The sequence below is a fragment of the Spodoptera frugiperda genome, chromosome 25, assembly GCF_023101765.2.
Source record: "Spodoptera frugiperda isolate SF20-4 chromosome 25, AGI-APGP_CSIRO_Sfru_2.0, whole genome shotgun sequence".
In the NCBI taxonomy this organism is placed as follows: Eukaryota; Metazoa; Arthropoda; class Insecta; order Lepidoptera; family Noctuidae; genus Spodoptera; species Spodoptera frugiperda.
Genome location: NC_064236.1, coordinates 21,910,675 through 21,935,090, shown reverse-complemented (window position 1 = coordinate 21,935,090; position 24,416 = coordinate 21,910,675). Strand labels below are relative to the sequence as shown.

General features: G+C 35.1%; 1 protein-coding gene across 2 annotated transcripts in view; it reads right to left on the bottom strand.

Annotated features, from left to right (window-relative positions):
* Positions 1-1,958: 1,958 nt before the first annotated feature.
* Positions 1,959-24,416, bottom strand: part of LOC118267995 (biogenesis of lysosome-related organelles complex 1 subunit 2) — a 39,498-nt gene continuing 17,040 nt past the window's right edge. The window contains exons 1-4 of one of the 2 annotated variants that reach the window (XM_035582266.2): positions 14,221-14,523; positions 11,939-12,069; positions 11,739-11,850; positions 1,959-11,647 (exon numbers count right to left, since the gene is read on the bottom strand). In XM_035582266.2, the coding sequence (XP_035438159.1) occupies positions 11,502-11,647; positions 11,739-11,850; positions 11,939-12,069; positions 14,221-14,398 (567 nt within the window). In that variant the 5' untranslated portion in view covers positions 14,399-14,523 and the 3' untranslated portion in view covers positions 1,959-11,501. Of the gene's footprint in view, positions 11,648-11,738; positions 11,851-11,938; positions 12,070-14,220; positions 14,524-24,416 lie in introns of those variants that run through there. The other variant, XM_035582273.2, reaches the window with a different exon arrangement.

Genomic DNA, 24,416 nt, shown 5'->3' with positions numbered 1-24,416 from the left:
CACTCAAAGGTCTCATTGGCGGTGGCACGGGCATTGGATCGTTCGATTCCCTGCAACATAGTTGAGTTGGACGGTGCTGGTGTACGTGCCATGTTGGTGAACGAGCGCTGTCAACTGGGACTGGTCAGCTCCAGACTGTATTAATTTTGTTGTTCTTAAGGTTTTTTTCTATCGCTTTGACTGAATATTAGTTTTACATTGTTCTCACATAGTTGAAGCAATCGATGCAAAGAAAAGCAATGTAATCAAGAATTGTATTGTGAATCTGATTGAAAAAGATCGAACGAACAGATCTTCGATCTTCTCCATAGGAATCTACACTTTGGAACGAGCGAATAGCTTCACTAGAGGGCTGACCGACAGACAGACGTTATTAATATTATTATATTTGCTTTGACGTTCAAAAGTGCCTATGATTTATTTCTTTTACTGATTTTTAACTTAGTGAGTAATAAAATTGGTTTTAAAATTAAGTTATGTATTTTTTATTTATTTTACTTTTAATACTTGGTTTCTATTTCGCATGAATACAATTTCACAATATTCAACAATACTTGTAAAACAAAAACAAGATTACTTAAATTTTATCGATATCAACAATCGACCTTTCTCTCACCCTAGCATACATGAGTTTTTATGAGTGTTAGAGTGTACGTCAAATGCAGTCATTGCGTTTGTGTGACAACCAATAGCAAATTCGAGATTTAAATGTGTGTTATTTATTTGTGGGGGTAATCCGCTCAGACATTGGTCTCTTGCTTGTAGTGAAATTAAAGGGTGGGAGAAACGGCGACACGCGTTCTGATACAAATGGGAACTATTTCATTTCTACTCTCTTTAAATGTTCTGTGGTAACAAATAAAGTGTTTGTAGGAATTTCATTTTGTCGTCTTGTTTCTTGAAATAACAGTAACTTTCAGATCGGCCAGTTGGAAGCAACCTGCATCCAGCGGGTTTCTGTTCACTATGTCCATTCGAGAACCTATCTGCTATATAGTCGTGGATTATTCGAGATGTGTCCCATCTCCTGCTTTCTACTTTAGCTTACTGATCCGCTAGGCTATGTCCGTGGTAACGCAGTATTTTATTTTGTTTAGTTAAAGGTGTCTATGCCCCTAACTTTTGTATTAGCAAAACGATTATTCATGTTTCTATTCTATTCTATTCTTAAATTTTACTTTTCTAACAAATGTCATTTCCTATGAGGTTAGATTTTTTTAACACTACGATTGACGCGAATACTCCTACTCTGCATTTAACATTGTTCAATTTCTAATTAATATACAAAACTTCAAGATAAATTTTACTAATGAGGCTTCAAATCTTGTGCGTAAACCCAGGGCTATACAGGCCCGTTTTACTTACAACCTATATGGGTACAAAGTTGTCATAAATACAAATTAATCAAGCCCAAGATAGCTATTGTTAACCGTTCTTAACGCTTAGTTAGTTTTCTTAACTATTGTGCCACTTCATCTTCAGGCCCCTAATGACTATCAAACACTTTGCAGAATATAATTAGAGAATGAACCACAGCTGAACACGTTTAAAATTTATAGCTACGTCTGTAATGGCTTTTATTAGAGCGGCAGTCTGTAAAATCAATAAAGTACAAATAGGCGTGGTCAATGCGTCCGCAAAAATATAGGGGTAGGATATGCACCCGACAAACCAGGGGTCGGAAACACGGACGTGCCGTCGATATGTCTGGAAGTGGACCATACGTATACCACGACCAAAACAAAAACGCTTTTTCTTTAGTACCACATACTATCTTATGGTTGGATTAAAACTGTTAATATAAACTGTCTTAAATGTAAACCCAAGCTAAGTGACATTTAAATTATTTTTTTTTTTCACCAACCTAAGTGCAGTGCGACTTTAATATTGGAATATGGCAGTAATTATAGGGGATGCAATTCCTTAACAAATTAAATATTAGCCGAATAAAAAACATATTGACACAAAAAGATATTTTATTTCCGAAACATGTTTATTACACAATTCCAAGACATAAGAATAGATATAAAGTTTGTCCTCAATAGATTTACATTGATAGACTTAAAAATAAACATGTCAAACCATATCTACATGAACTCTCCAAACTAGAAGTAGTAGTCTATACAAACAGTAATTTTGCCAAAGTCAAGTAGGTACTAGGCATACATACTAAATTCATTTAAACATTTTTTTAATCTTAATAATTTACCAAATTATATTAGCTTAAGGCCGCGGACGCACAGGCAGGTGGCTTGCTTAGCGCCTAGTGTCTAGCGCGTCACCTAGCGAGTAGCCCAGTAAAACGAACGTTCTAAAATGAACGCGACCGGCTGCACTGCGCGCTTAGCGCCTAGCTAGTCGCTTGGCGTGCATCCTAAATATTGAATTTGAGTAGTTTTATTGTATGTAGGTATGATTTGACACGAATAAATAAATATTATTTTACTGAAATTTTAAACCATCGTCTATACAGATAGAGATATTAGTTAGTGACGGTTTTAGGAATGTGAAGTAGAAATATGAACAACTACGCAGTAGACTTTTATTTCGTAAGGTCTATAAGGTTTATCGGTACCGCTCATATAATATAATTAATTGTTACAAAAATTAACAATGGTTAAACTAGGCCCTAATAAATATATAAAGGGCCTACAAATTTTTCGCATAATACAACAACTACAGTGATTACTTATTACAGAAGTGTGAATAATTTCAAATATGTTTATAGAATGATGAATGAACGAATTACTTTTAATATATTGGAGGTCTCTACGATTTTCGAAAATTGCATTACACACACGAGTAGTCGATTCCAAAGTATACATTGATTTAGTAAGAATAATTTTGTATTGTTCAAAAATATTAATGCTTCCAAACTTTTGGATGGTTGTATATCCTCAAAACATACTTTAGATTTTCATGATAGATGCAGAATAAAACCAGCAGTGCGTGTACCTTCCTTGAAATTCCATGACCGCGGTTATTCGTATTGCGGTCGACCCCAGGAATTACCGTAATCAAAATACATCTTATACTAATACAACACAAACTACAATTCACTACAGTTTTTATTAAGATACACTCAGAAAGTCTGATACTTATGTACGTGAATATTATTCTGCAATTATTTAATTAGTAGTAGTAGTCTACAACTTATCTTCACGAAACTAACTTATTTTCCATTTGGTTAACACACAGGTTATAAACATTCCACACCAATATTACATAGTGGGAATACATATACTTACTACTATTTTAATATTTAATAAAAGGACTTTCAAGTATGAAAAAATACACATTTGCCATTATGCAACTATGTAGCTCAATTTCGCCAATCTAGTATTTAGTATAATGATTAGATAAAAATACACTTTTGATTACATATTAGATAAAACACGTTTAAATCTACCGTAAGACAAATATGATTTAATTATATGCTTGATAACTTGACACATTTATTTCTGAATAAGCATACAATAAAGACTAAACTACATACGATAACCCTATAATTTCCATAATATACATTTTTTTTAATAGGTAAAGAATATATGCAACGGATCGTGTTTATATTTCTAGATTTTATATACGTTAAACTACTGAAGCATATATTGAAATGGAGCTAGACCACTATAAGTAATTTATTAAATTAGATTTACTATAAAATGAGGAAGCTACGAATAAATAATAAGTATTATGCACTCCATAATATTGATCTGGTATATAGCCGATTAGTGACTGATTTCGGTTTATTGTGTGGTATTTATTAATGGGGTGACTATTACATTAAAACATGGGCAGGTATCTTGTTTATTAAGTACATGGACTGGTTCCATTTCAATGTACAAATTAAGTCTAATTACAGACAGGCTATTTTGAATAATAATAATCAGTAAATATCTAAAATCTTATATATATTACTACCACATACACACTTCTAGTCCTGGTCGTTATTAACGATGCACAATAATTATGTACCGAATGTACGCTATTTTTTCTTATTCAAAGATCTTTAATGCTAAGTTTAAACTGTTTCGACTGCCTTTAGTGAATTTAAAAGTGATTATCTATAGGGTATAATTTTAAAACCTACTACTGTTATTTATATATTTTTATTACTACTTTATTACTATTTTAATCAACTAATCTAGTATTTTAAGGTAAGTGATCTTAATCTTAATATTAGATTTATATAAAGGGTATGACTCGCCAGAACCTGTTGCAAGATTTTCATATATTATAGCAATCACTTAATAGTCCTAATGGCAAGTTCGACTTTATGCCATGTGATACAACAAAGTTCCGTAAGTTACCATTCGCATATGCAGGAAATAAAACGACATCGAACCTAATCTTTTGACCAGCTATTTAATTAGATGGAAGTAGTATTTGAAGGGCGCTGTTGAGTTTTCGTTATTAACCCTAGGACAATATGACCATTGCTTATACATCTATTATCATAATATGAACCACGAAAACGTTTTTTTTTTGCAGAACCTGAATAGTGAGCAAATAAATACACGTAACGTCACACCATTTATCCCAGAAGGGGTAGGCAAATATATACATTATATTAAAACAATAAAAGATAATTTTATTTTATAATTTCGAATTGCTGATTGAGCACGTGCAAATAAGATGTCCTTCATATGTAACGGAAATCTACATCAAATCGTTATGTATTAAGGTTAGGAGATATAAAAATAAATAGCTTTATTCTAAAAATTCTATTTTACATAACTAAAAAGAATATGCAGCGCGCTGCTATCATTTTGCAACTACACATTAATCGAAAATATTGGGCCAATTGCTTTATTCACTTAACCTAAGATTAAATTACAATAGAAAAATATAATTATTCCACCTCCTAGTAACATAGACTTATGCTTATATTTATAGATAACTATAAACTACAGCCGATTCTACTTTATATATGTTATTACGGTAAGAGTGAATAATTGAAAATTATTAATAATTATCTACTATTATTAATAATTACCGAAACTCGAGGTAAAAGTGATTTTGTTAATGAAACAATAATTGTTTAATTTTATTTTTGTTACAATTTTATGTACCACGAAAGACTTTCTGGCATTAATTTGATGGTAGATTTGATTTTAAAAATAATTTTATTGTTAATTTTGTGATAAAGGTGCCCTTTTTGGGGAGGATCGTTCTCTCACGCGCCCCGCCTCCTCCTTAGCTAGCATGACTGCTTCGCAAAATGAGAAGACGGCATCTCAGTTCCCCTCGCTTCATACCATGGCCTGAACCAATGCCGGGCGCGAGAGGTCGCCGTACCCGAACACATCCCTTAGGACACGGTGATTTTCAGCCCATGCAGGGCACACCGCTACCGTATGCTCCACCGTGTCCTCCGGGCGGTCCTCGCATTAATGACAGGCGGTAGGTGAGGACGCCGTGGTGCCTCTCTAGCTACTCCTCAAACAGGGGACTTACCGCTGCAATGACAGCGAGCCCAGATAAATGTGCAAGTTACAAGTAACCTTGTTTGTGTGATTTATTATTAATAAAATCGTAAGACTGTGTTTAATTATTATAAATAAATACATGCCGGTCAAAAAACATTGGGTTTATATTTATTTTATTACTTTCACCAATATGTGTCGTGAATTATTAATAATCACTACAAAAAGTAATAAATTTCGATCGATTATTTACATTTACCAAAACATGTGGTTAATATTAATAATTTTGTAAATTATTAATAATTTTCAATTAATCAGATTTACCGTAACATATATATATATATATGGAGTTTTACTTTCTTGGAATTGAACAATATATGTACATGTTATAATATTCTACTGTCTCTATACAACAACAACTTGCAACTAAGATCAGTATCGTTTTAAGATGTGAATGACAGTCGATAATGTAAAAGACCAAGTACCTGAATAATTGTTATAATACCAATGAAATCGATGTAATGTGATGAATAAAATCATAACACAACATTGCTTTGACGTTCAAAAGTGCCTTCCCGGTCTATTTGAAATAAATAATTTTAGACTTTGACTTTGAACAATATAATGAAAATTCTCTTGTTACTAGTAGGCTACTTTTTATATTGTTATTTTTTAATTATTAAGTATTTACCTAAAAATGTAATCAACAAGTATGCAAAATACATCAAGAAGACAAATATAATTTATATATAGCCGACCTACAAAGTATATTTAGTAACTAAATTATTAAACTGACATCAAAAAGGAGGATTTTCCTAATCCGACGAGAATGTACCTATCACAGCTTACAATCGATTTCAAACAAAGCGGAAAATATTATTTGTTTGTGGCCATACAACATATTAACAAAACCAAAGATCGTCGAAACGACAAAGCAAGTTTTACTGTTATAATGAATAACCACAAATCTAGTAATCATACCAAACTTTTAAATCGGCATTAAAGAAAAATATGGTTTTAAAGTAGTAGTAGTAGGAGTAATTTTATCTAGATATTAATATTTACTTTTAACGAATAATCACGTTTGAATAAACTTCTGCATTAAAGAGATAAAGTCATTATAGCGAATTTACTATACATTTTTTAAGATCAGAAATATTTTAACAGAGGTTCCACATCCACGTTTGTACTATGGCGGTCATAGAATTATCTTCTTATCAATACAAGTAGAGTTGAAAATTATTATCCTATAAAACTATTACTTATGTTAAAAATTTTAAAAGACACTCAAGGCGCTTTGTGTTAAACGTTCAAAAACAACTACAAAATATTTAGAAGAACACGACTTTTATTTGGAATTGGTTAGAATTTGTTATGGATTAAAAATATTAAAATGTATTTTTTGCTATAAGTGTATTTATTTACTACAGGTGCTGATTAAACATACAAAAGTACTTAAAAAATTGGCGCAGTCAAAATATATACGAAAATACAGTAATATTATAATGTGGTAGGTTATTGATATACAACTACAAGACCCACAGTGCCCCGTGCAGCTGAAAACCGTTATGAAATTAGAATCACATCAAAACTATGGACCTAGTTCTTCCCAATTCTACACTCTTAATATCAAATGGACAGAAAATTATTTATTTAACAGAGGTAATGCCAACCACATCAGCTTAATTTCGGTGATGTTTTTCCCAAAAAAGAAAGAGGAAAGGCAATGGGTTCAATCCTTTAAGAATAGAGAAAAAGGAAAATAAAGGAAGAGTTTGGGCCTCCGGAACACATCACTCACAGAATGAAGCGATTCTACGCGGGCTAAGCCAGCCCAATTACGTCCTACAGAAAACCATAAAAATTTAGTTGGCGCTCTGAATGTTTATAAATCTTAATCTATAAAGTTGTGATAAAGATCTATTATTGAGAAAAATATTTCCAAACGTATTATTGTATATTTCTATAATATCGAATTGAATTAATTAAAAATTGAAATATCTATTAATAGCTATAATTCTTAACATTAAGGAGGAACACCAGATGCCAGGAATACTACTATTATCAATACGTTCATTACCTAACACTTGCTGCAACCTTGCGACGAGTAATCTTATATAATTATCGGTGAAATATACGGATTTCTTCAATGATACGTTTAAGCCTACGTGTATGCGTTATGCCACTAATAAATCGACAAATAATAAGTAATATAGACCGGAATGCTATCAGGCCAATAAGTAATATTCGTTACTTAATATTTTGAAACATTATATTAAATAATGGTGTTTACAATTTTTATTGGATATAGACACAGAACATTACAGATTCGACCATATAATATCGATTTCTTATTAATTATAACATTAAGATTATTATAAAAATGCTCACGAATTTTCAGGGAAGTTTATGAATAATAAATGTACTAATAGTTAAATCTACAAGAATACTATAATTTCAGCTATATAAAGGTCACGTGCGCACAGACAGAATACATGCTTAGCGCTTAGAGCCTAGTAAGTCACAGGATACTAGGATACCCGGTGGCTGCACTGAAAAGTGTAAACGTGATGGGTCGACAGGTGCCTTGGTTATTTACTTGTTTGATAGCACGTCGACGTGATGCCACTTTCAAAAATAGCTCTAAAACTGTTACTTACAGAAAAATCAAAATTAAAATATACGAGTACACGTCCTCGGTCTCATGCATTACGTTGGGTTCATGATGTTTACAAGTCATAATCAAAAGCAGTTTAATGTTCTTTCTAAATAATTTTATTGTAATTTTGACGATAAATTTTACGAATATTTACGTATGAACAGAGAAGCATTTGATTAACTTACCAGTAAAGTCATTTCGACATTCGATTTTAGAAAAAGTACCTATATGTGTTGATAAACGGCTATTTGCAATACTTAATTAATGTGTGCGAAACCAAACGCCAGCCGTGCATTATTGATATTTTATGCATTTTTTCTATGTTGTCTCGCACGTGAATGACTAGGCGCCAAGCGCCGAACATTCGTCATACTGCGCATCTGACATCTGCCCTAGGTGACTTAAAAATGCACTAAGCAAGCTAATTGCCTTTGCGGACGTAGCCTATGTAAACATCTAAGTAGTATATGATTATGAAAAATCCCATTATCTACAAGAAAAAAATCGCCGTCGAATAAATCCCATTAAACCTAAGACACTTAACCGGCAAGAGTTCGATTAGTAATCTTTTTACAACAATCCATAAAGAATAAAATGTGTAATATGAATACGTATTAGTAAGATATTCCTATGTACATTGTACACTAATAAAAGTCATTGTGGCTCAATGGTCACGGCACCTTTGAAACTTATTTTTTAAAAGGTAAAAGATTATATTTCTATTTGAAAGAAGAAGAAATAAGAAAACTACGTAAGGGATTTGTAATTGTAATTTGGATCCGACAAACGTAAAATATAAACATAAACGTACATGTACACAATAGTTTATTAGTATAAATGAAAACAAGGTATGCAACGAACACTTAGTAGTCGAGTAGGCGAGACCCAATTACCGACCTATTTGAATATTGAAGCTATAAATAAATAAATGAAGCTAACCGTAAAATATTATAGTTCAACCCAAAAATACACTTCTGCTTTATAATAATCCAAGAATGTTGTATGCCTATTTAAAAGATATAAGTTATATAGTGTGTTTAAATTATATAAGTTGTTTGTTTCTATTATAGCTTAGAAAAAGTAAGATGGCTATTGCAAAAAAATTTTTAATCAAACAACGCGATCGCTCAATTCACTAGTAATGATTAGCTTGAAAATAATGTTATTTCTTCAATATGTACAAAAATGTAACGTGTTGTTAATCAACAGTTATAATTATAGTTTAATATGCTTGACCTACTCCTACTTTGCAACAAATCTACTTTTTCACTTGTTTATATCCACGTACAAATATACATTATTCATAGTTAGTTATCTCCATACGATACCTACATCTAATTTGTTAACACTAAAACTCAACAATAATACGGTAGTTCACTACTAGTCAAATTCAATACTTTTATCGAAATGTCAAAAACGTTACTTTTCTATTAATTTTGTAGGAGGTGGTTTTCCGAAAAAAAATCACAAAATGTTAACGGCGTCATTATCCTCAACCAAATGTTAACAATTCTGCAGATTAGAACACGGAATTTCGTTTCGATAAATTAAGCTGTGACACCGCTCTCAACCAATCCAATAAAAATAAGGATGATAAGCTACCGCGATTCTTAATAACGCAGGAGATTAATGATTTGTTAAATAAAAGTTAAAGTTTTTTGAAAAATCACCCAGGAGATCGCAACTTATGAAGTCATATTTTTTAGCGTCAAATAGCATACTTACTTCTTTAAAATTAGCTAGATAAACTAAAAGAATAAGTATATCGTCAAATTAAAGAATGAAAGTACGATTATTTTGGATTTTATTATATTGAAATGTCACAATAATTTATTTTTGATCTAGTAAACTACCCTATTATGAAAGATAAGTTTTCGATTTAACTCTATTAATATTACTGCAATAAATCTTTATCAATTATGTCTATTTTTCAATCTACTCATTTAATCTTTATGTGCCACTTCGTGAAATCTTGAACTTATTCCTTAACTTTTCTTACGCATAATTTTTATTACTTTTGCTATTTTGCCTACTTTATATACATTCTACAGAATATACCGTTTACCAGTTTAATGAAACAAAACCTTAATTTGATTACAATTTCTAACTACGGACTTAACCTAATTACGGTACGGTATACTATTATTCCTACCAACATCACACCTTTACAATCTACTGAATTTCTCTTTTTTCTGCCACTTTAGGTCATAACTTAACCTAATATAATAAATGTTAAATTAATCAATACAGTTTTACTAACAACTATTTGCTGTAATTTTCTAGAAGTAGAGTAAATTTCTAAGAATAATTTTCGTTTAATAGACGTTAAGTGCAACTGAAAAATATCCACCGAATTAATTATATTTTACGTAGAATTATCGTTGCCGTAAAGTGACCTTAATCTAATATCTAGACAAAATCGAATGCTGTAGCCTTACCTACAATAGATATAATATGTAAAATCTTTTAAATATTAGGAGTGTCAGTAATCAAGCATATAATACACATAAAAGAAAAATCTTATACTTCAAAATGTTCTATAATGCAGTATACAATTATATTAGGTTCAAAATTGTAGGCTATACAAAGAATATATAATTACCATTAATTATGACGAGCAACATGAGACATAAGGCCCCAAGAATGCAATTCTATTTTTGTGGACACTGAGAAAAGTTCGAACAAATAAATAGTAACTAATAAATATACTCGAAAACAGTGAATATGTGAAATTGTTTCGCAAAGGTTGTGAATTGTAATCACACCTTAACAACAAACTAGGTCATCAGTAAGGAAGATACCGAGCGCAGAATGTGCGACGGCTTAAAGACGGCGCTCTTCAAAATGATTCACTTTCAAATGTTTCTTATTTATACCTTTTTTTAAATATTGAAATATCTATGAAACAATCAGAACATTGTAAGTACTTTAGCATCGATTACCGACCAACCGGACATTCCAAATTAACATCCCGATTCTTATCGTTCTCAATAATTTGAACATCTCAATCTTAGAGCCTTGCCTTCTGTTGCACATCGAATAGACAGACACATATCTTTTAAATACGTCTAAAATCCGAATTCTATACCACAGTCCAATAATCATTCATTTAAGTTAAATCTAAACAACGAATGTATGATTAATAATTAATTTAGTACATATAATAGTGCATATCTACAGTATTATTAAAGGTAATTGCAATATCATCAAGAGTTACTAATATAGGAATGTAGTCAACAATGGAGCTTATGAATTTTTTTAGTAGTCTTAAACGAACAGGCAGTCAGGCAGTCTAAAACTGGCACCCGAAGTCAAAATCTACAAGCACATATTGGAAAAATATTTGTAACTACAATTTAAAGATTTATTGGAACTGGGTTTAGAATTCGATTTATTGTAATGGAATTTGTGGGTACTTATCCTTTGGCGTCATACATTTCTTTGATGCGGGTCTTCAGTTGCTTCGTGTAACTATCCAAACGATAGGCATTTTCTTCAAGTCTGGTTACCATGACGTCAATATCGTCAATTTGCGAAAGAAGTGGTTTGATGGTGTTGCCATCTGAACGAACAAACAAGTTTATATTAGTCTAATTATATGGTGCAATCCCACAGGGCCCAAAAGTACAGTAAATCTATATTATATTACTTACACAGATCATTATATTCCGTCAGCGTACGGTTCAAATTCACAGCGAGATTGCGCAAGTCTGTGTACTTGGTGATGGCCAAACGATTAATTTCTTCCAGCAACATATAATGATCCTAAAAATACAATAATATATTTAATATCAAAAAAACTTAAACTTAACATTTTAAATTAGCAACATTAGACGAATTCGGCAATACTTACACCCCCAGAAGCAATTTCCCCTTGCAAGTATTCATTTGTCCGTTTAAACAGAAGGGTAGCCAATCGACTCAAAGTGGGGTCATGGGGATCGAGTACCTCAAAGCTTGAATGCGTCGGTGATGCGTAGATATCTAAAACAAAAAAAAAAACATTTTCGTTTCTAAAAATAATACAAAAAAACGTCCATTTATTACGTTTTGTGATCCAAGACCGAGACAATTCATGCCCTTGAGACGAACTTTAGTGTGTCAATGTTTTTCATATTCATATTCATATATTTAAATTTCATGTAGGTTGTATTGGTTTTGGAGCAGCGGTTTTGGGAAGACGTCGCGGGCTTGTCTCATTAAAAATAAAAATCACAAAAACAATGGGCTACTAAAATTGAGCGTAGGAGAAATCTGCTAATTTTAATACAACTTAATGTTGCGCAGTTTAAAACTGGCAGTTCGATCCGGGTCCTAACATCTACATACTTTTACCTAGCCACATCCAAGTAATACATCTATTTTACATACATACATACAGCGCGTTTTCGTAGCTCATTATTAAAAGGTATTAAGGGGATCAGGTAAATCAGTTGAATACGAACCACTATGTTTGAATAGCGACAATTTTGTAATGGTTTTTACTACGTAGATATAACTTAAAAATATTACCAAGAATGGAGAATGAATGTTGAAAGAGAAGTCGCGGCCACAGTTTTATATAAATACCCAACACACAATTCAGGGATCAATATGGGGCATGCGCAGTGCAAATGCAAACTCCATTTTGTAAAACGCTGTGGCAGCTGTACCTGTGCCGGGTGCCTTCCCCTCCGCGCTCTCTCCTCACGTACCCGGCACATTATATATCAGTTTATATGGGGAAGAACGAGATAGATAGCTAACAAGGTACAAAGCGGAGTGAGGATGGGGAAGGGGTTCGGTGCAAATGCTTACCGGAATAGGCTTGGGCGGGGTTGAAATGTGAAATGCTAACGAAATACTTATCGTAAATACTTACAAGGTTCGTTCAAGATTTTTTTAACAAGAAATTTTTATTTGTATTCAAGTAATGCTACGTTTACATCATAATAAAGCACAAATGCAAGTAAGACGTAAAAATAACATTACTTGGCTACCGATAAAACTACCAAAACTACCATGTTGAATAAATCAGAGAGATCTATCTCTGATTAGACTAAGACTTCGGAACTTGGCGCCATAATAACTTTTATTCAGTTCAAAATTATCTAATCAAAGATGTAACCCGCATAGCTATTGGAGGGTGGGACCAGGAATTGCATCCTCCTTTTCACGTTGATGATGATGAATAATCGGGCACGATACAAACCAATTTTTTGTGAGACAAGAGGTAGGTAAACGATCGCCTGATATCAAGTGATCAGCGCCACCCATAACCATGGTATAACTCAGGTAATCTCAGTCACATGACGAATCCCAACGCAAACATTATTAAACATAATATACATGAAAAGCTATTTGAATTTTGAATTGCGAAATACAATCGACAAACCACAACCAAACTCTATCGTAAACAGAATATCGACTTCTTGTACTATTTGGAATCTTTCTAGAAAAGTGACGTGTAATGGTGCTCCCACACAGCAGTTATATAACGTTATACAACATTGTGTAACATTTATAACAGCATGTAACATACTCTAAAACCACTGTTATAATTTGTTTAAACACAAATGTAACATTGTTGTATAACGTTATATAACCGCTGTGTGGGAGCACCATTATTGTTACACATTGTTGTATAACGTTATATAACCGCTGTGTGGGAGCACCATTACACATTGTTATATAACGTTATATAACCGCTGTGTGGGAGCACCATAATATCGAAATAGGAATGAAGAGGTGGGGTTTAATCCACTTGACCTCTCCGCCCACCCCTCTCTGCTAACGTTGCATCGGATCGATAACATGCAATGGCGCAGCAGTAGGATCGCCATTTTGTTTTACTAACATTTCATGACGCCTTTAACTAGCCATTATTAAGGGTAAGGCAGATACATAAATGAGATAAAACATCTCAACACTAAATGTAAATGTCTATAACAATAGACCATTTACCGAGACAGGATACAGGCTATAAAACATCACGCTATGAGTAGAAGCTAAGTACCTAGTGAGTGAAACCGCGCTGAAATGACGAGAATAAAATTATAGTTCAAAACATATTTAAATAACACTGTTTAAAATGCGTTTTCATGGTGGTAATTTGACATATTATTATCATCTATAAAATATGACTTAAAATCTTACCATCATAGTTGATATAGTCATTATAGTCATATTCGTAGTCACTATCATCTTCATTTTCGTTGTCGTTTACAACGCCATTCTCTCGAGCTTCCCTTGCTTGTTGCGCCTGCTGAAGCTCGATGAGTCGAATATTCACGCAGACTGCGCAATCGGCGTAAAACACGAATGGGGAACGCATGATTAGATTTTAAATAACGGTTTAAATAGATAACGTATTGAACGAATAAAATTAATCCATTATTTAGACTCGTCACACAGAGTAGCGGCTAGCTTGCGGACCCGGCGGAAACTGGGCGAGACGAGGGGTTCGAGCTAGACGCAATTATCGAGGGGTCGATATGACGCATGCGCGTTTTAGCTCCGTCTGGTTTTAAGTAAAAAGAAGGGTCAGCTCAATGTCATACACTAAGTAAATTTAAGACGTAGTTAACATATTTCGATGATGTTTAAATTATAAACAATGAAAAAAATGGTTTATTTTTGAGATTTTACTTTTATTTCTTCTGTATCCTGGAGACCGGTGACCTTTGTTTCCGTACTAGGCACTCCAATTTTTTTTTAAATCTGTCTTTCTATACTAATTCGGACGAATCTTTTACAACAGCGCTTGAACTATTTTCATACCAATTTTTTCACAATGAAGTTACAAAGTATATAATTTACTTTTTTTTAGATCTGTCATTTTGTTATAGGACGTAGAGTAATTTTGTATGTATTGTAATACTTCTTCTTTTTAATGAGAATTCTAAAATGACATACCACTTTGTACCTTATTTCCTAAATTCGACACAAGCATTATTTTTCAACGAAACTCCTTTTCAAACAATTTATCTTGACTTACTAAAATTTATTCTAGTAGACCCAAAGCGTACCTTAAAACCTCGTATCCACTAGGTTACATTTTGCATGCGATACCTATCAAGTTGCTAGACTTGTTAAAGAAACGTAAAACCTATCCAGAACATTTTTGAGAAAGAATTCGAAATGTCGATGAAATGACAATGCCAAAATCTCTATAAAGCTTTGCCCCACCAAAAAATATAGTTTACAGGCATGCCAAATGTAGCATTCTATTGCTGCTCTATTAGTGATAACTAAGAACATGATTAAAAGCCTTTAGAACTTGCGGTTTCTTTATAAATCTAAGAACAAAATATAACATTTAGGTTAGGTACCAGTTTAGGTTAATTGCAGTTATAATGGTAAAAATAATTAAATTAAGTGCTTTATATTATTACCATGCTATCCTAGGGTGTTTAGCAATGAAAGGAAGGAATACCATTACCAATATCAACTTCAGTAATCGTACTTTTAATTCATAGTCATAACGAAACAACAATGCAGTGTGTTATTTTACCTAAGTTGCGGACATGCCCATTTTATATGCTTTTCGGAAAGATAAATTTCAAAGAAAACTCTTTTTAAAACTCTCGTGACTCCATCTATCCATACGAGATATTGAGAAAATCGAGAAAAGTCCATAGAAACCAAAAAAAACTTTGTATCTCCTTTTCTGGTGTTTCTTTTACATTATTTGTGTCATAATATGATAGGAATTCACTAAAACAACCTTTAAATCTACAAATATCCGTTTGATCAAGTTTTTACAGACCACGAAAAATGTTTTCAGTGATTTCGTTTTTATTTTTTTCTGAAGTAATTAGTACTTCGATGTAGCATAACTTATTTTCTATTAGTTATACTATTAAGTATCTCCATTAAAAAATCCAGACGCGTCGGACGCGCGATACTTTAGATATTGTTTTTTTAAGTTTTAGCTTAGCGTTGTCAACTAAGAGCTCTTAAGTTAAACACAAACGTTCTAATTTCCGAAAATATACATTTCAAAGAAAATTCTTGTCGAAACTCTAGTACATTTATGTATAAAATTTTTCTATATATAAAAAATCAAATATAGTTCATAGAAACCAAAAAATGTATCTTCTCTTGTTTTTTGTTTATTTTTAATGAAATGTTTTGTAGAATGATAGGAATTTTCTCAACAATTCTTTGGCGACAGCAGCGCTGCTTTGATTTTTCATATGTCGCGCGGCACGTTATGACTAATTTGAAGGCGCTCTAAAGGGTCTTGTTGCTCGCCTCCGAATATTCTGTCAGGTGAGCCATGAGTCCCTCTGTAGTAGAGAGCATAGTGCTGAAGTGAGAACGGGCTCGACGTGCACTCACCCTGCCGCCGGGCAGGCAGGAGGTACAAAAGTTCTCCTTCTGCCACCGTTCGTCTCGTAGCCCCGGAAATTGTTAAGGTCATCTCTCTGACTTATGACGGGGGTCGAGGGCCCTGGCTTAACCGCCCGGGCCGCGAGGAAGACAACCTCTATAAAAAATTACCCCAAACCTCCAAGCGGCGGCGCACCGTGACTACCGTGAGGGAGGTTGTTAGCTTGACTAATGGGTAGCTAAATTAGTCGTTAGTGCGAACCACATATTTGAGCAGGTACAGAATGATATATTACTCGTGGGAATTAAATGGATAAAATATTAAAAACCGAAAACCAACAACAGGATCTCAACCACTCTCATGCTGGTCACGTGCGACTAGCAAACACAAGTGCTCTTCAATCTACAGGAGCGCCTGTTATTATTTTAAGCAATGAAACCACTTCTGGAGTAAATACTTTACCAGAAAAACTGACTCGCTTAGATTTGTTTAAAATTTTGGAAAGAAATGCTTATATGCGAGGACAAAGAGACCGACCTATACAGCTTTCTCCGACTGAGAGAACCGCTATTGTTTTAAACGCCCTGTACCCTAAAGGCATTCCTGATAGTATTCTTAAAGTTTCTGGCACGTTTGAGAAATCAATTACAACATTTACCTTCAAATGCGAAAAACTTTACAAAGCCTCTCATAGGAATCGCGTAAGGTTCTTAAGCAAAAATAAAACCTGGCTTTCATCCACTTTTCATCTGGATATCCCCCAACACACACAAAACTCAAAAGACTGTCAAACGAATCCAGATCAGCCACATGCATTGGGTATTGAAATGGTTTTAGCATCCGAAGAGCAGGAAACTACAAGTTTGATACAAGAATTAACAGAATTTCCTCCAAGAACGTCGGAAGAATCTATCAGGATAAGCAATCAAATATAGGGTGTCCCAAAATTAACGCAAGATTTGAATTAAATAGAAAACGCCGTTTTTAGTCTTTTGATAGTTATATTTTTATTGACTCGTAAAGTACATAGGATAGGGTTATGTATGGAATAACACATCGGACAAATGGCCTCACGGCTTCGCATGCACATGCGCACTCTTTTGTTGAAAATTTCATGACCATTCTGCATAAATGTGGCTGAATTTCGTTGATGCAGCGTTGAATCTCCTCCTTTAATGCACGGGTGGTTGTGGGCTTGTTGACATAGACTTGTGATTTCAAATAACCCCATAAAAAGAAGTCTAATGGTGTTAAATCACATTAGATCGAGATCTAGGAAGCCAATTTTGATCATCGAAACGAGAGAGTACACGACCTGGAAATGTCTTTGAAATATTCTTTAATAATGAAGACACGGTGATCTATCGTGTAACGCTCCATTTTTAATAACCCTATACTGTTAGCTGTCAAATTGCTTTTTTTTCAGGCTTGCCAACACTTCACTGCACAAATGGCGGCAAATTCAAATCTTGCGTTAATTTTGGGACACCCATTAGATTCTTCCCACGTCATTCCTTCAACATTTAAGCAATATGAGGAATTTTGAAGACGAACCTATAGACAAAATTATTAAGGTTATGTCAAAAATAGCTATAGACGAAAATGGTCAGATACTTAGTAAGACTGCTTTTTTTTACATTTAATGGGTCGACGTTTGGTCGCTATCTCACCTGATGGTAAGTGATGCCAGCGATTTTGAGTTTGTCGTCAAAGAATGTTTAAAATCCCCAACACGATCAACGACCATTGCCAATATGATTTGATTTGGTCAAGAAACCAAAGGTCAAAAACAGTACACACCCAATGAAGCTCTTTGTTTTATAATAGATCGAAAACTCTCGGTTGAAGATTACATACACATGCAGCAAGGTGCTAAATCACAAGGTTTTAACATTTATCCTCCATATTATAAAGTTAAGGCAGCAAAAAAATTGTGTTATCCTGATGTTGAAATTTTTATATCAGAGAGAGAAGCGAAACTTCCACTTTTAGATTTGATAATGCATACATTTCGCCGCATTATAGATTCGTGCGACCAAAGAATTTCAGACTATTGTAAACAAAAAGGGTTGGATACTGTTCAATGCACTTTTGAAGGTTCTTGGGGCTTCGATGGCAGCACTGGTCAATCTACTTACAAACAGAGATTTTCAGACAACAGTGATGATGAACACTGCCTGTTTACCACCACATATATACCGTTACGTGTTAAAACAGTTGATGGATTTGCATTATGGTGGAACCCAAGTCCACAATCTTTTAGGTTTTGCCGTCCAATACAAATCCAGTATCGACCAGAAACCACAGAATTGATTCTTAGAGAGAAAAATCGCGTGGAAGAAGAAATTAAGCAGCTTACTCACATTTATGCGGAAAACTCTGCAGGATATTCTATTATTGGCCTTCCTAAATTGTATTTAACTATTATAGATGGCAAAGTGTACAATACCACAACGAAAACTAATTCACAATTGCGGTGTGCATGTTGTGGAGCTACTTGCTCCGAGTTTAATAAATTAGATGTAGTGGCAAAAAAGTCACTAAATCAGGAAGCTCTACAACATGGACTTAGCCCATTGCATGCCTGGATCCGAGTTTTTGAATTTCTTCTTCATTTAGGCTATAAAAACGTTCCAGGTGTGCAAAAGTGGAGAGTAGCCCAAAAATCGGTAGAAGCTGGTATTGTAGAAAACCGAAAAAAGCTCATACAATCCCAAATAAGAGAAAAGATGGGTTTGCTAGTAGATGTAGTAAGACCGAATTCGGGTACTACGAACGACGGTAATACTGCCCGTACTGCATTATCCGACCCTCATAGAAAAACCTTTGCAGATATTTTGGGAATCGAGGAATGGCTGGTTGAGGATCTGCACACAATTTTGGTTGCATTAACCAGTGAATTGGAAATTGATTCTGAAAAGTTTAAACTTTTTTGTGAAAATCTGGCCGTAAAGTATGTTCAAAAGTATGGCTGGTATTATATGTCAGTCACCATACATAAAATACTTATCCACGGTGCAAAAATAATAGAATCAATTTCCTTGCCCATAGGTATGCTTTCAGAACAGGCTGGTGAGTCAAGAAATAAATTTTGGCGGTATGACCGTGAGCATCACACAAGAAAATTTAATAGAAAAACCACAGTGTTGGATTTGTTTCACCGAGCGTTGGAATCTTCAGATCCATTTATATCGACCATGTCCATTAGCAGTCGACATAAAAAAAATAAACGTTCCGCTCTTCCTGCGAAGGTTTTAGCACTGTTAAAGCCGTCTATGGAAAATGTTGTTACTGATCCACAAATAACAGATTCGACTACTGATGCTATTACTGAAAATGCAATAGAGGCAGAAGATAGCCTGATACTACCATCTGAAGATATTTTCATATGTTCAGATGATGACAAAGAAAATTATTTTTGTTAGGAAATTCTCTATAGTCCATTTGATTAGGAACATATAAAAATGTAAATAATTTTGATGTTGTCTGATACAAAACTTTGTTAGTGTAGTCTTAGTCATTAAAAATTTTCAACCATAGTGCACCGTAATCCAAATGATAAAAACAACGATCTGATGTTACGAAACGTATTTCTTATTTTTTTAAAACATATTTTAATATGAAAAACATATTATGATTATTCATTTTCTTTTTTAAAATAACTAAACAAATTGAATTATAGGTCTATTGACTCTACCTACTTCGTAAATAATTAAAACTTTTTTTTTGTAACTTCTAGTTGACAACCCTATTTCCATGGAAAAGTCATAAATACTTAGAAATGCTGTATCTCCTATATAGCGCGATTGTCGCGTATAATATTTTAGGACATACTCAACAATATTATTGCGCATGTTATTTAATAAAAATAACATGCTACAACAGTACCACTTAATTAAAAAAAAATGTTTTGTTGAAATGGGAAAAAAGCCCATATTTCTTAAAATATGATAGCTACAAACTTTATTTTTGTAACAAATAAACTTAACAAGTTTACCAGTTTTGGAATTATAATTTAATTTAATTTTTCTAAAGGTCATTCAACTGTCACTAAAAAAATAATAACTCAATAAATATAGATAATTATACTCTTGGTACTTTTATATAACACTTATCAAACCTAAACCTATCGTTTACACACAAACCAGACATGTCCGCAGTACACACTACATTAATAAATCTTTTTTTTATTGAATGACTCGTTTTGTTCCTCGTGCAAGCGTACAAAGAAACACAGATGGTCGCGATAAAAACAGGAAATAGGCCTTGGGTTTTTTTAATTCTTTTTATTCCCTAATTTTATCCGCAAGTTTATCAGAATAATAGTTAAGTATCCAAGGGGTCCTATTTTCATTGCATAAATTTTGAATAATTTACATTTCTTGTACATTGAAGAAATTGAGGTGAGGCAGGATCAGGCATTGTCATTTAACACGTGGTGGATTTTAACTAAAAAAAAAGACACTGTTCAGGGCTCATCGCAAATATTTAAACGTGTTAAAAACTGAATTCAATTTTCTTATATTTATAGCTTTCTCGATAAATAAACTATTCAACACAATATAATAATGGTCTATAAGAACTTAGTTGAGCAAATGAAACCGCGCCGGATTACTTAGTAACTAATGTATAAGCTAAAGCAGCGGTCGGCAACACGCGGCCCGCCGACGTCTTCTTTGCGGCCCAAGAATGTTTTGTAAATAAGTCATAGGTATACCTATATGTCAATACGCGCTATGCTGAGCAAACTAACAAACTTACAATTCTCAACTATAGAATAAATATGCTTCTCGTCTTTCGTATTTGACGAGCTTCGTAGATGACAGCTAACATACCAGAAATAGCCTCCCAAATACACACTGAGAATTAGTAACTTTAGTTTTCATTTTCTTTTACAAGTAGGGTATGAGGTGTACAAATAACACATGTTTATTAAATTTAAAACCTTTGTTTTTTTTGTATTATTATCACAAGCGTGGCCTGTAATACTAGTATACGTAGACTATAATAATAAATTAATTAACAACTATAAACTTACCCATAAATATTTTACAAAATTAAAAAAAAAAACATTATAAAAATAACAATAAAAATAGACATCACAGTAACAGTGACAACAATAAGAAAAATCTAATATGATCTAACTAAAATGAAGAAAACTACATTAAAAACATGTTGACGAGAGCCAGGAGGACACGAGGCGCACTCCCACCATCCCCGGACTCGTCGCTCAGCTCCGCCTCGCCGTCGCCGGAACCCAACCACGAACCGGTGACAGCAGTAGCGTCGAGCTCGAGCGACGAATATTTCTCCACACCGACGTCGCTGCCACCTGTACGTCGCCCGAGGAGAGGCCGGCCACCGACGGGCCTGGGAGCCAGGGGTCAACAGACCCCGGGACGGGTCCCCGCTACCGATGATTGTGCGAGGCGCATGAAATGGTCTCAAACAATAAATGAGAACGTCATGCGCGCGTACTACGGTGCTACATAGGGAGGAACTAACCTCACTGCGTACCGTGAAAGGATGCTGTCGATGTTTCAGGTACTCGAACCATCCGTCAACGTCTCGGCTCAACGACTCTCGGATCAGGTGCGGGTCATCCAACGCAATCGTAGATTGGACGAGGCTGCACTTGATCGGCTACGCTCAGAAGCACTGCGCAACCGTGTCGTCCCCGCCCCACCACAAGAGGTGGCACAATCACCTACAGTGTCACAAAATGTGATACCGACCACTCCTGCCGCTGGAGTGGAGGACAACAGGGTTGAACAAGTAAGTACTCAGTGCAATGAACGACTGAGGATTGCTTTGGAGGATGCAATTCGTGTGTATAGATTTGCTCCTTTAAAACCAAAACTGCCACGTTTGCCCATGTGTGGAAGAAATAGGGCGCTGGTAAGCGCTCTGGATTCGCTACTTAAAACATATTTTGAAAGTAGCGAAAACCTCTATGATACACACTCGATTCTGTACTGTGGGGCGGTAGCAGCTTGTCGAGTGGCTAACGTCAGATTCTCGAATCTTGACGCAGCAGTCCGACCAAAACCAGCAATGCCAGCCTGGCAGTGCAGGATTGAGCGTCGTATCAGTGAGGCCAGGGTGCTTATCGGCAAACTATACTGCTTCAGGGAGGGCAATACTCGTCCTAGAGTGATGCGCTTTGTAAGACGTGCATTTGTGGGGACTGAAACCAGTCCTCATGAATACATGTCGCGTGTTACAGAACGCATCGACTTCCTGAAGCAGGAAGTCTACGCATGGGCAAATCGTATCAGGCGGTACAAAAAACGAGTTGAGCGATATACTCAGAATCGCATGTTCCAAAGAGATCAGAGATAGGTATATAGAAACGACAACGACGTTGCCCATCAGTCACAACCAAGATGTGACTGATGGGCAACGACCGGATGATGAAGCCACTAACACATTTTGGCGCAACATCTGGTCGGTGCCTGTCAGCCACACAGAGGATGACTGGATTTGTGATGTTGAGCGAAGGTGTGAAACTGTGCCAGAGATGAAAGAGGTGATAATCACCTCCTCTGATGTGAGCAATGCAGCCTGTTCGGTCCCAAATTGGAAATCACCGGGGCCAGACGGGCTGCACAACTTCTGGCTCAAATGGTTCACCAGTTCACACGCTCGCTTAGCATCGCAGTTCCAGGCAGCTTTAGAAGCTGGATCGTTGCCCCAATTTCTAACAACAGGCGTTACCCATCTGCTCCATAAATCAGGTAGTTCCACTGAACCCAAAAATTATAGACCAATTACATGTTTACCAACGGTCTATAAACTTCTTACATCTATTTTGAGAACAAAAATAACAAAACATTCCATTATGTCTGTATCTCAAAATGGATGTAGGAAGGGGTCTCGTGGAACTAAGGGATAATAATATAATATAACTAACTCCTCATTGATATGGTTGTAAGCCAACAGGTTCGTCGGTCCCGAAAGAATTTGTCTACATGCTGGATAGATTATAAAAAGGCATATGACTCTGTGCCACATACATGGCTCATGAGGGTGCTGGAGTTGTATAAAATAGATGCAACTCTACGCGCCTTCATGCAGTCATGTATGAGGCAATGGAGTACTGTGCTTTGCTATCCGGGATGTAGACAAATCCAAGGGAGTGAAGAACCTGTAAGGATAGTGCGAGGAATATTCCAGGGTGACAGTCTGAGCCCACTATGGTTCTGCTTGGCGTTGAATCCTCTCAGTACTTTATTGGAGGCTTCAGGGCTAGGCTATCCTTTGCGGAGAAGGGGTCTAGTCATATCCCACTTGCTTTACATGGATGACCTCAAGTTGTTTGCTCCAAATAACAAACAACTGATGGGACTACTGAAAAAAAATGAAAAATTTAGTAGTTCCATCAGAATGGAATTTGGAGTAGATAAATGTGCTGTCATGCATGTGAAGCGAGGAGGGATTGTGGAATCTGAGGGTCTAGAACTCTCAGATTTCACAAAACTAAGAGCGCTCTCCGCAAATGATACTTACAAGTACCTGGGTATGTCAGAGGGATTAGGCATTAATGGACCGGACATGAAACAATCGTTACGGGAACGCTTCTTTGGCCGCCTGAATAAAGTGCTGAAAAGTTCATTATCAGGCGGAAACAAGGTGCGAGCCTATAACGGTTGAGTCATGCCGGTTCTGATGTATTCTTTTGGTATACTCAAGTGGACTCAGACTGAACTTGACACTCTGGATAGGCGAGTCCGAACACTGCTGACTGCAAATCGTATGCATCACCCTCGTTCATCGATCATGAGGTTATACATCCCGCGGAAGTGTGGGGGTCGAGGCTTATTAAATGCTAAGATCCTTCATAACCGTGAGGTGTGCAACCTCAGGGAATATTTCCTGAAAGTAAACGAGGGTATGCATCGAGAAGTAGCAGCAGTGGACAATTGATTCAATTCAATGACCGCAAGGAGGTATGGCATATAGCAAGAAGCTCCACGGAGGCTTCTTCCGGGCCCTTCATGGACCCAGTGTAGATTTT